Raw genomic sequence first — 13,640 nt, 5'->3', positions numbered from 1 at the left:
ATAGGATTGGTTAGTTGTGAATTGAAATGTGCATTTTAAGATGACTCTAATCAACTATTTTTAAAATTGCATAATTAACCAAACTTTATATGATATTTCAGCAATCACTAAAAAAATAGTAAGGAAAAAGGGAAAAAAAGGCTTCAATTGTGCAAACTATGGGCTTTGGCTTTGGTGGCCCGAACTGAATTCAATCATACCTAAGCACGATCAAAATTTGGGCCGGCCCAGTTTAAATACCTTTAGAACCTTATTTCCTTTGAAAATCAGCAATAAAAGTCAAAACCTTAGCCAAGAAGAAATTGAGCAACAAAATTAGCTAGTAAATAAAAAGTGACCACATTTTCTCATAAGTGAAAAAAAATAAAAAGCTTAGTTAATCATCAACATAATGTATAACTTAGAATGCAAGTGCAAAGAGGGCATAGCGTCCTCGAAGATCCATTGCGAGCATCCACAATCCTTAGACCACGAAGATCCTACACAAAAACTTGTGTAAGAGCGAGCGTGTAACGGTTGAAGAACCGTCAAATGAGTCAGATATTCAAGTTCGTATCTAGTGGCATATTTGTAATATTTCAAACATATCAACAACCATATAAAGGCGAAACTGTAAACTGATTTATTTGCAAACATAAAAAATAGAAAGATAAAGAAAAACAGAATGTATCACCTTTGAAATTACGGAGCGATATCCAGCTCCACGATATTGGAGGGTAAGCTCGAAGCTCTTACCTTTGTTGCGATGTGTTTGGTTGTTACCATCTTAAACTCCTCGAAATGCTTCATCGACCCAATCTCTTCCGGAATGGTTTCGAGATGTGGACAGTTATTGATTTCTAGTAGGCCGAGAATCGACATTGCATCCCTACCAACTTGAATGTTTCTAAGATTCCACAGCTCATTGATGATAAGGAAACGGAGACATGGAAACCCCTTGTCCCGGATCACCATTTCTCGACCAGTGAATGCATTCCGCAGTTTAAGGAGTCTCAGTCGACTCAACTTCTCTAGTATCGGCATGGGGTCATCTTCAAGACAAGTATTAGCCAAAATCAAGTGACGAATACATCGAGGGAAATTACTAGCACTTGGTAGCCTATCAAGGCGTCCATCTAGGCGAAGTCTCGGAAGTAAATAAAGAACACCAATCTCATCCAAACATGGCATGCTTCTAAAACGAGACCCTTTCAAGATAAGGTGTTGGAGGCTCCTCAACTTAGCTAGTGACGCAAAGAGCTTGCCTACATCCATGTTTTCATCAACGTCTTCAATGCCTAATTTTACAAGATGATTCAATGTCTCCAAGCCTGAGACCTCATATGTCCAATCATAAATCGAGATGTTGGTTAGGATCTCAAGATTCTCTAATGTGTCAATTTTCAAAGGATGCCTGAAAATCACATCAGACATGTGGAGATTACGAAGGCTGCCCATTTCCCCTATGACATCCGGCACCTCCACCATGAAGTTTAGATCTATATCAAGAACCTCAAGCTTTTCAAGATCCCCCAACGAGCGTGGGATCCTCGTTAGGTAATTGTTTCTTAATCCTAAATACCTTAACTCAGTCAAAGTTCCGATTGATTCTGACATAATCTTCACCCCAAAATCTTCCAAGTCGAGTATTTTGAGTAGTTCAAAACTCTCCCAATAAGACATGCTAACATCCTCTAAGTAGCCACCACCTCCATGGAAAATGAGAGAAATAAGGTGTTTGCTGTCGTGATTCGTGGAATGATTAAACTTCTCTCTGCCACAATGAATAACACGATGACGAGGATTCTTAGAGGGTTTACTATTTCCATTGCTGTTTAAGATCTCCAAGCCTATTTCCTCCTCCGCTTTTTGTACTGATAGCATGTGTAGTAGAGGATTCATTCGACACCTTTTTACTTCACGTTGGTGTGGAGTTTCATTCACTGCTTCAATAATGGATTCTGTAAGTAAAACATAACATGTTCCTTCTTCTCCGATGTACCGGTCTTCAAGTGTTGTTAGTGCGTCTAATCCACTTGCAGCCCAAATTTGTTCCAACTTCTCTTCCCTCATTATTGCATTTTCCTTAAAAAGGGACATATGCAAGAAACATGCCTTAATATCTTCATCCAATTCATCATACATCGGTTCCAATTTTTTCAATGATTCACTCAAATCAATTGAATCAAAAAGTTCTTCCCATTCAATCCCTAAAAGTCTTTGTTTTGCTTTTTGCCTTGCAACATCTATTATAGCAAGCGGCAAACCCCCACATTTTTTCAGCATCTCTTTTCCCTTCCTCTCCAACTCCTTTGTGAATTTGTGCTCATCACTTATAAATTTATCAATTGTTTTCAAAAACAATTGCCAGCTCTTATCAGAATCCAAAGCTTTCATATTGTGAATACAATCATCTATATTTGTTGTAAAACGACTTGTCCACAACTTTCGACTTCCCCAGTGTTCATGGTATTCATCTGACAAGAAGAATTGATACAAACAAGACTCTTAGAACACTACACAACTCTAAAATCTTTTAAATTTTAGCTTCTTCTCATGTGCGTGTGTGATATGCATAACTAGTAATGGGATCTACAAGTGCAAGAGTATGTTTTTCTTTCAGAGATATGCAATAAAATATATACCATCATCTCGATGTCGCAAGATGTCTCTCAAGTCCATTCCTTTGGGCATGTTGTCGAAAACCATTAAAAATCGCTTTCCTTCCAGGTGTTGCCGAAGCATCTTTCGTAGACTTCGATTATCTTTTTCCTCCAACAAATAATCTCTATCAATCAGTTCTTCACTGTCTACCATCATCTGTTGTATCAGATCCACAAGTATCTCTTTGTAACTCTTGTCACTAGTAATGGACACCCACCCCCGGTGCTCGAACCAGCCCACGACGTCCTTATGGTTGTATACTTGTCTCGCAAGAGTTGTCTTTCCTATACCAGTCATGCCTTTGATAATCCAAGTATCGTCTGTACATAAATCGTTTAGTAATACTCCGTCAATCAACTTGCGCTCGTCTTTCTCCAACCCCACCACAACTTTTTCGTTATTCTTTTTCTTCTTCTTCTTCTTCTTCTTCTTCTTCTGCTTCTTTTTCTTCTTCTTCTTATCATTTTTGTCATCTGCTCTGAAGTTTATGATTTGCATTTTCGTCATCTTGATCTCCGCTGGATAAAATCTAATGTTCCTACTGTCCGCAACATCTTGAGCCAACTCGACCAAGTCGGCCATCAAATATTTTGGCCTTCTCCTCTCTTCCATTTTCAAATTACTCAAGAAATCCAACACCCCTCGTAGCTCTTTAATTCTGTACTCAAAGTTGTAACATTTAGCATACGAACTCTCGAGATGTTGTATCATCCCTAAGATAGCAGCCTCCACCATGTTAGTGCTTCTAGAACAACTGCACTTAGTAAGAACGGCGCACATTTAGCTCTTATGTAATACTCCCTCCGTCCCATAAAAATATGGGCATATGATATGACACGGTATTTAAGACAAAATTGGTAAAGTAAGAGAGGGGAGGAGAATTGTAGTTAAAGTACTATTAATGGATAGTGAGACCTACATTATTATAGGGGTAATAAATTGGGATAATTTTCCATAAACGGAAATGCTCATATTTTTATAGGACGGACGAAAATGAAAAGTGTACATATTTTTAAGGGACGGAGAGAGTATTCTCTTTGTCCTACTATAATTGAACTGTATTCCCTCCGTCCGCAATTTAGGACTCTCGGTTTATCATTTTAGTTCGTCCATCATAATAAATCCCGGTTCACTTTTATTTTTTGGAATTTGGTTGTTAGTTGTATATGTACATTTATCATAATAGGGTCCTTCCTGTTAGGTTGAAAACTATCTTAAATTGATAACTGCTATTCCCTTCGTTTCTCCACTAGTGATGGATTTTTTTTGGGCACAGAATTTAAGAAAATGGTACTCCCTCCGTCCCGGAGTATTAGACTCACTTCTTTTGGGCACATGATTAAAGGAATTGATATTTAAATAGTTAAAGTGGAAAGAGTAAAATATGAGAGATGGAAAAAGTAGGGAAGAGAAGAGAGAAAAAAGTAGGTGGAGAATAAAATAAGATATATGTTTTTTATTAAAAAAGGAAATGAGTCTAATATGTTGGGACATCTCAAAAGGGAAAGTTGGTCAAATACCTTGGGACGGAGGGAGTATATATTAATTTAAAGTGGAGTGAATAAAGTACGAGAGAGTAAAAAGCATGAGATAAAGATAATAAAGTAAGAAAGAGAGAATAAGGTAAAGAGGGTAAATAAAGTACGAGAGAGTAAAAAGCATGAGATAAAGATAATAAAGTAAGAAAGAGAGAATAAGGTAAAGAGAGTAAATAAAGTAAGAGAGAGTTAAAGTTTTGTTTTTTTCAAAAAAGAAAATTGATCACTTGTGGTAGGACAACCCAAAATGAAAAGTTGATCACTTTTGATGGGACGACGAGGAATCTTAAATTGATAACTGATAACTATATCAACAACCTACGTTATGCCAATACGAATACATTTATATATCAACTAAATGTAGTTGACATACATATGTCTTCTATTAACATCTATATAACTACATGTCTACATCTCAACAGAAGACATATATATCCACTACATTTAGTTGACATACAATTGTCTTTGTGTTGATATCCATAACATAGGTTGTTGATATAGTTGTCAGTTATCAATTTAAGATAGTTATCAAGATAGTTATCAATTGATCACTTTCTTATCATGATAATTAATACTCCCTTCGTCCTACGCAAGATGTACATCTTTCATTTTTAGTTTGTCTCACTCAAGATGTTCACCTTTCATATTTGTAAATAAATCTCCCTCTTTATTAAATATTCAGACTAAATTTTTCTCTCTACTTACTACAATTAGTAACTTCTTCTAAAATCTTGTGTCAGTGGGAGTGGGAGGGAGTAATTAATAAGGGTACAAAGATTAATTTTTCATTTTCTTAATATACATGATTTGTGGGGGGTACAAGAATTCCTTTTTTCATAAAATTCGGGCCGATCCCTAATTTGGAACAATTAATCAAGGAGGTTTTCACTAACAAGTTTTAGTAATTAAGATAAAGATTTCGAATCTTAATATGACGAACATAGAATTGATTGCATTCTTATTGATTTACTTCAGTGAGATCTTCTCAAAATCTTCGTTCAAGATTTAGAAAAGTTGAAATTTTTATACATAATTTGACTTCTAACAACTCTCTATTGAGCGAAATGATTCTAGATTGAATCAATTTCCTAAACAAAAGATCCCAAATTCAAACATCTAAAACAACAGCAGCATATATAATCTTGTGATGAATTTTAAAACTATAAATTCAAATGAAGTAAAAAAAAAATACCTTTTTGAGAATTTTTTCTTCTTAGCCTTTGCCCCTCGAATGGATTTTCCGATGCAATCAGTCTCTTTTCCAATATTTATTCACGCGAGTTTGATTCGAAAATTAGAAGGGTAGAGAGTGTGATATCTTCCAAAGTTGAAAGAGAAACTACAAATTCGTAAACTGAATAAGGTCAAATTTTAGCAAGTTGATCAACTGGAACTAAATGCATAATATTAAAATAATTTAATATTAAAAATACAAAATTCAGCCAGCTAAGTAGTGTGACCATGCGACAGGAGGCTAGTAAATGCACCTATACTATTTTAAATTAATTATTGAACATCAGAAGCATTTATTAATTATTATTTTTAAAATAATTCATAGTCCACTTTTCCACGTTCATGAATCCTGCTTTTCCGAATAAATTATTTTGCGATTTTTTATAACATAATTTAGTCGAAAGTCTCCTCTAAATAAAAATGTTGGACGTTGCTTTTAATGGCAGACAAGAATTTATTTATAATCACAGTATCTGGCTGGCAGCACCTACTTGCATGTTTATTTTATCCTGATTAATTTATTTTTAGGAGTTGACTAACAACTTGAATAAATAGATACATTCATAAATATTTATTTAATCATAACTATTTGATAGTAGTATACAAAAAAATGTCATGAGAATAATCATGAAAACTCAAAATATAGAGTAACATTTGATGTTAATTTGCTACGCATTGAATTGCATTTTCCACCAAAATTGTCATTCAGTCATCTTCAACATCACTAATTTTCAAACTTTATATTTCCCGGGAATTGAAAATTTTCAAAAAAGAAAAACAATTCAATCAAAGCCAAGAATGAAGTTCAAAACCTTCATGATGTCGAGTGCAAGTGAAGAGAGGGCATATGCATGGCGCGCCGCCCTTATGGAGATCATTTTTGATGAATAGTGTATTTATATTTAATTATTTATTCATAAAAGTTGGTGGATATATAGTTTGATAGATATAATATTGAAATTAACAAAATATGTACTATGAATAATAATCCACAATTATCCACACTTATTACATTTATTTTTACGGAACTGTTAAATACAATGTAACTAAACATATTTGGGACCATATTTAAACAAACATAATGTGTGGGACCAAAATGTTATTTTAAGCAAACGTACGAGATTAATTTTGAACTTTATTCAAACAATACAGATTCTACCTTTTCCTTGTAACTGTGGTGGCTCAAACCCTTCACCTACTGGTTTGAGGAGAAGAGGAGAAGCATTTTACCAATTAAATAGCGCATACAGTAGCATTTCATTTATTGTTTATTTTTAATTAAATAAAAACCATAATTAGCATTTCAAAAAGGATAGTTATCTCTTCACTACATATGATTCATTTGAAAACTATTTGAGAATATTGAGAACTATCAATTGGTAGCACAAAATATGCATACAAGTCATCCATTTTGGTGTCAATGCCATATAGAATTTCTGTCAAATCCAAATCAATGAGACAACTAAAAGATATATCACAATTGATGATATAAATGATTATATTTTAGAATTGCATATTTGACTAACACTTCATGATTTTTCAGCAATATGAAACTGAAAAAACGGATCACAATTGCAAAACTATGGGCTTTGGCTTGGTGGCCCGGATTGAAACCGAGCATAATAAAAACTCGGGCCGGCCCAGTATAAATATATACCTTTAGAGCCTTATTCCCTTGTTTGGTTGCATTATAAAAAATCAGCTATAAATGTCAAAACATTTTCTCATAAGTGAAATTGAGCAACAAATTTAGCTAGTAAATAAAAAGTTACAACATTTTCTCGTAAGTGAAAAAAATAAAAGGCATAGTTAATCATCAATATGATGTATGGCAGCAGCAGTAACATAGAATGCAAGTGCAGCTCGATAGTACTCCGTTCGCGAGCATCCACAATCCTTAGACCACGAAGATCCTACGCAAATGACTTGTGTAAGAGCGAGCGTCTAATGGTTCAACAACTGTCAAATGAGTCAGATATTCGGGTTCGTATCTAATGGCATATTTGTAATATTTCAAACATCTTCAATATCACCAACCATATAAAGGAGAAACTGTAAACCGATTTATTTGCAAACATACAGAAATAGAAAGATAAACAACAACATAATATATCACCTTTTAAATTATGGAACGATATCCACCTCCACAATTTTGGAGGTTAAGCCCGAAGCTCTTATCTTTGTTGCGATGTGTTTGGTTGTTACCATCTTAAACTGCTCTAAATACTTCATCGACCCATCCTCTTCCGGCAGGGTTTCAAGATGTGGACAGTTCATGATTTCTAGTTCGTCAAGACACCATATTGCATCCTTTGCAACTTTTATGTTTCTAAGATTCCACAACTCGTTGATGCTAAGGCTACGGAGCCCTTCAAACCCCTCATTCTGGATCACCATTTCCCGACCAGTAAATGCATTCCATAGTCTGAGGCGTTTTAGTCCGGGCAACTTCTCTAGTACCGGCATGGGATCTTCTTCAAGACAAGTATTTACCAAAACCAAGTCACGAATACCTTCCGGGATATTACTAGCACGTGGTAGCCTATCCAGGCGTCCATCCAGTCTAAGTTTCCGAAGTCTACGTAGAACACCTATCTTCTCCAAACACGGCATGCTTCTGAAACGAGACCCTCTCAAGGTAAGGTGTTGGAGTCTCTTTAACTTAGCTAGTGACGCAAAGAACTTGCCTACATCCAAGTTTTCATCAACGTCTTCAATGCCTAATTTTTCAAGATAATTCAGTGTCCCCAAGCTCGAGACCTCTGCCCAATCATAAATCGAGACTTTGGTTAGGGTCTCAAGATTCTGTAGTGTGTCTATTTTCAAAGGATGCGGGAAAATCACATCAGACATGTAGATATTACGAAGGCTGCCCATTTCCCCTATGCTATCCGGCACTTCCACCATAAAATTTAGATATATATCAAGGACCTCAAGGTTTTCAAGATCCCCCAATGAGCGTGGGATCCTCGTTAGGTAATTGTTTCTTAATCCCAAGTATCTTAACTCACTCAAATTGCCGATTGATTCGGACATAGTCTTCACCCCAAAATCTTCCAAGTCAAGTATTTTGAGTAGTTCAAAACTCTCCCAATAAGACGAGCTAACATCCTCTAAGTAGCCACCACCTCCATGGAAGATGAGAGAAATAAGCTCTTTGCTGTCTTGATTCGTGGAATGATTAAACTTCTCTCTGCCACAATGAATAACACGATGGATAACACGATGACTACGATTCTGAGAGGGTTGACTATTCTTTACGATCTCAAAGCCTATTTCCTCCTCCGCTTTTTTTATTGACAACATGTGAAGTAGAGGATTCATTCGACACTTTTTTAAGTCATGTTGGTGTGGAATTTCCTTCACTGCTTCAATAATGGATTCTGAAAGTAAATCAGCACATCTTCCTTTTTCTCCGTAGTTCCGTTCTTCAAGTGTAGTTCGTGAGATTAATCCAGTTACAAACCAAATATGTTCCAACTTCTCTTCCCTCATTATTGCATTTTCCTTAAACAAGGACATATGCAAGAAACATGCCTTGAGATTTTTATCCAATTCATCATACATCGGTTCCAACATCTTCAAAGTTTTATCCAAATCTATTGAATCAAAAAGTTCTTCCCATTCAATCCCCGAAAGTCTTTGTTTTGCTTTCTGCCTTGCAACATCTACTATAGCCATCGGCAGACCACCACATTTTTTCAGCATCTCTTTGCCCTTCCTCTCCAACTCCTTTGAGAACTTGTTCTCCTCACTTGTAAATTTATCAATTGTTTTCAAAAACAATTGCCAGCTCTTATCAGAATCCAAAGTTTTCATGTTGTGATATCTGGCAAATAAGGGACTAGCATAGCGACTTGTGCTTAACATTCTACTTCCGCAATCTTGATAGTGAATAGAGTATTCATCTGACAACAACAGTTGATACAAACAAGACACTTACAATGCTACTCAACTCTAAAATCTTTTATATTTTAGCTTCCGTCTTATGTTGTGATGTGCGTGTGTGTGTAAGTGATACAAGTATATCCACAGAATATTCTCGTATCTTAATTATTATTTAGCATATCATATCTTTCTTATTTCTTGATCACTAAGTTAGGTTATTAGGGAGCATTATAAATAGGAGTCTTTGTTTATCATTTAATTATTCATGGCAAAGCTTTCAAGGGAACAACTTGTGAGAGGAGCGTTATGTTCATCAGATGGTACTCATGCACAGGGTATAGCATCATCTGCCCGGAATTTGGGATGCAATGTTGTGATTGTAATGCCGATTACTGCTCCAGATATGAAGCGGAGTTCGGTTGAAGGACTAGGGGCGACTATAGTGATTGTGAGATATTTGAATGATGAAGCACAGTTTCTCCCAACAGAGCAGGCGGTAAAGGATCATCGTGAACATATAGCTGCTGCATCTGAAATTGGGATATTTCCTGAAATGATAGTTATTGGAGTTGATCCTTCTAATCAAGTGGCCTTTCTTCTTTGCACCGAATTAATAGATGGGATGCTTCTTGTTAGGTGCGATGATATTTGTGCTTCATTAAAGGATATGCTTGGGAAGAATAGGAGCGTTGTAGTACTCTTGGGTGCTCTCTCCCTAGCTGGGGCTGAAGCCTCTTGCAAGTACGATGGTCTCAAGTGTATTACGGTAGCAGCTGTGGCAAGTAATGTCAACAAGAATTTTTCTGAGCTGATCAAGAAAGAGATAACCGTTGAAGTTCATGGATCTAGTTTAGAGGCAACGATAAATGATTTAATTGTATTGTCGAATAAGCCAAACAAAAACAAGGGAATTGAGATTCAAAGCATTGTTGAGGAGCACAAAGATACCTTTGTGATAAAAGGGCCAGACATTGAAGTAGGAAGGGAAGAGGAGAGACGATTGTTTGCGGATGATCGTCAAGTCAGAACTGGAGAATTGGTTATGAAGGAGAGTACAATCTTTCATACGGTGGAAACGTGGAAAAAGAGGGGGCAGTGGCAGACTTGTGTGTTTGATCCAGGAGGAAGAGACTATTAGTTGAGTCGTGGTTTCCACCTTGAGGACAAGGTGAATTTTAACCATGGGGGAGTTGATACGAGTATATCTACAGAATATTCTCATATCTTTATTATTATTTAGCATATCATATCTTTCTTATTTCTTGATCACTAAGTTAGGTTATTAGGGAGCATTATAAATAGGAGTCTTTGTTTATCATTTACATCGGAAAGTATTAATGGAAGAAATATAATTATCTTTTATTGTCTTTTACTTTTCTGCAATTTATCTTTTATCGTCTTTTTTATTTGGTTGCTTGATGGAGTTTCTCCGCGAAAGGACCCTCGAACCCTCCTATCTCAGCGAATTCTAGCTGAATTATCCCTGATACGAGTTCACCTCGTATCAGTAAGAATACGTTTTTTTTTCGGAGATAAGCAATAAAATATGTACCTATACCCTCTGCATGTCGCAAGATGTAGCTCAAGCGCATCCCTTTGAGCATGTTGTCGAAAACCATTAAAAATCGCTTTCCTTGCAGGTGTTTCCCAAGCATCTTTTGTAGACTTTGATTATCCTTTTCCTCCAACAGATAATCTCTATCGATTAGTTCCCCACTGTCTACCATCATCTGTTGTATCAGATCCACAAGTATCTCTTTGTTACTCTTATCACTAGAAATGGACACCCACGCCCGGTGCTCGAACCAGCCCACGACGTCCTTATGGTTGTATACTTGTCTCGCAAGAGTTGTCTTTCCTATACCCGTCATGCCTTTGATTATCCAATTTTTGTCCTTACAAAAATCGTTTAATAATACTTTGTCTATCAGCTTGCGCACGTCTTTCTCCAACCCCACCACAACTTCTTCGTCTTCTTCTTCTGTATCGTTTTTGTCATTTGCTCCGAAGTTTATGATTCGCATTTTTGTCGACTTGATCTCATTTTGGTATACCAGGAACAATCGACCTAAAATGAACATGTTGTCCGCAAGATCTTGAGCCAAGTCGAGCAAGTCAGCCATCAAATATTTTGTTCTTCTCCTCTCTTCCAATTTCAAGTCACTCAAGAAATCCAACACCCCTCTTAGCTCTTTAATTCTGAGTTCTGAGTTGTCCCATGAATTAGCATACGAACTCTCGAGATGTTGTATCATCCCTAAGATCGCGGCCTCCGCCATGTTAATGTTCCTAGAATATATAACGGTTTTTAGTGAGATCGGCACTCATTTAGCTCTTAAGTAATATTCCTCCAGCCCTACTATAATTGAGTCATATTTCCATTTTGGTTGTTCCACTATAATTGAGTAATTTCCATTTTCGGGAAAAAAACACATTTAATCGCTCTTACTGCTCTTACTGTATTGTCGATTCAGTTATTTATATTGTTCCCTCCACTTAATTTACCAAACACCATTTAGAAATGTCTCAACTACATTGAAACAGATACCAGATGGAGTACTTTTAGGAATTTGGTTGTTAGTTGTATATATACGTATATCATGTGAGTCATGTTAGGTTGATCACTTTCTTTAATTGATAACCGAAAACTATGTCAATATCCTACAACAACATACATCATAGATGTCAACACAAAGACATTTGTATATCAACTAAATGTAGTCGGCATATGTATGTGTTACATTTAGTTGACATACAAATGTCTTTGTGCTGACATACTCCCTTCGTCACAGTTTAAGAGTCATGTTTCGTCATTTCTGTTTGTCCCAGTTTAAGTGTCTCATTTAGAATTTACCATATTTAGACATAAAATTTAAACTCATTATTGATTGAAATTTTCACTCAAATGTCATTACTTTCATAAAAATAAAACAAAACAAAATCCTAAACATACAAAAAGTTAAAAATGTCCTACTTTCCACTACCTCACTTCCATTATTACACATCCCAAAACCACTACCTCACTTCAATTATTACACATCCAAAAACCACGACTTCACTTCAATTGTTACACACTCCAACAATTTCTTAAAATCCGTGCCATAACTAAATTGCACTCATAAATAGGACGGAGTGAGTATAAGATATGTTGTTAACATGAATGTCAATTATCAATTTAAGAATGTTATCAACTAATCATATCCTATCATCATAATTAATAAGGTTACAATTAATTTTCATTTTCTTAATATACATAATTTAATGGCTGGGAGGTTAAAAGTATAAATTTTCATATGAATTTCGGGGTATAATAATTCCTGTTTTTTTATTCTCTTAAAATTCGAACCGATCCCTAATTTAGGACAATTAATCAAGGCGGATCTCACTAACAAGTTTTAGTAAGATAAAGCTTTCGAATCTTAACATGACGAACATAGAGTTGATTGCATCTTAATTGATCTACCGAAGGAGATCTTCTGAAAATCATGGTTCAGGATTTAGAAAAGTGGAAAATTTTTGCATAAATTTGACTTCTAACAACCCTCTATTTAACGAAATGATTCTAGATTGAATCAATTTCCAAGCGAAAACAAAATCTTCCAAATTCAAACTTCTAAAAAACAGCATCATATAAATCATGTGATGAATTGTAAAACTATACATTCAAATGAAGGAAAAAAAAGTACCTTTTTTGTGAATTTTTCTTCTTAGCTTTGCCCCTCGAATGGATTTTCCGATGCAATCAGTCTCTTTTTCAATTTTGAACGGTAGAGAGTGTGATATCTTCCAAAGTTAAAAGAGAAACTACAAAATCATAAAATGGTCAACTTTTAGCAAGTTGATCAATTGGGACTAAATACATAATATAAAAATAATTTAATTTTAATAAAATTATGATTCCGTACCTGACAATAACAAAAAAATTAAAAAAAAAAATCAGCCACCTAAGTAGTGTGACCCTATCAGAGGAGGCAAGTAGATGCACCTAGACTATTTTAAATTAATTTTTGCACGAAAGTCTCCTGTAAATAATTTATAATCAGAGTAGCTAGCTGTTGCAGGTGATGTTTATTTTATCCTGATTTTATTTTTAGGATTTGACTAACAACTACTCCTCCATCCATTAGAAACGAAAAATTTGCTTTTCGACACGAGATGTTTTGTAGTGTTGTTTTATGATTTAATGAGGAGAGAATAAAGTAGGAAATGTGAAAAAGTAGAAATGATTATTTTTATTTTAAGAAATGTCTTATTTTTAATAGGACAAATCAAAAAGAAAAACGTTTCATTTTTAATGTAATGGAAGGAGTAATAGATTTTGAGCTTCTCCCCAAAAAA

General features: G+C 35.3%; 2 protein-coding genes across 2 annotated transcripts; both read right to left on the bottom strand.

Annotated features, from left to right (window-relative positions):
• Window positions 1-315: 315 nt before the first annotated feature.
• LOC125193035 (putative inactive disease susceptibility protein LOV1) lies at window positions 316-5,530 on the bottom strand. Its single transcript, XM_048090739.2, has 4 exons — window positions 5,374-5,530; window positions 2,625-3,397; window positions 674-2,456; window positions 316-479 (listed from the first exon to the last, which is right to left on the bottom strand). Exons 2-3 carry the CDS (start codon window positions 3,376-3,378, stop codon window positions 682-684), a joined length of 2,529 nt encoding a protein of 842 aa, XP_047946696.2. The 5' UTR covers window positions 3,379-3,397; window positions 5,374-5,530; the 3' UTR covers window positions 316-479; window positions 674-681.
• Window positions 5,531-7,062: 1,532 nt separating this feature from the next.
• Window positions 7,063-13,123, bottom strand: LOC125192477 (putative disease resistance RPP13-like protein 3). The gene is made up of 4 exons (XM_089070226.1): window positions 12,989-13,123; window positions 10,855-11,591; window positions 7,531-9,322; window positions 7,063-7,327 (listed from the first exon to the last, which is right to left on the bottom strand). Exons 2-3 carry the CDS (start codon window positions 11,579-11,581, stop codon window positions 7,539-7,541), a joined length of 2,511 nt encoding a protein of 836 aa, XP_088926352.1. The 5' UTR covers window positions 11,582-11,591; window positions 12,989-13,123; the 3' UTR covers window positions 7,063-7,327; window positions 7,531-7,538.
• Between the last annotated feature and the right edge of the window lie 517 nt (window positions 13,124-13,640).

The sequence above is a fragment of the Salvia hispanica genome, chromosome 4, assembly GCF_029641045.1.
Source record: "Salvia hispanica isolate PSC_SH4W2 chromosome 4, Shi_PSC_v1, whole genome shotgun sequence".
In the NCBI taxonomy this organism is placed as follows: domain Eukaryota; kingdom Viridiplantae; phylum Streptophyta; class Magnoliopsida; order Lamiales; family Lamiaceae; genus Salvia; species Salvia hispanica.
Note: the sequence above shows the minus strand (reverse complement) of the source record. Positions and strands in the feature narration are given on the sequence as shown.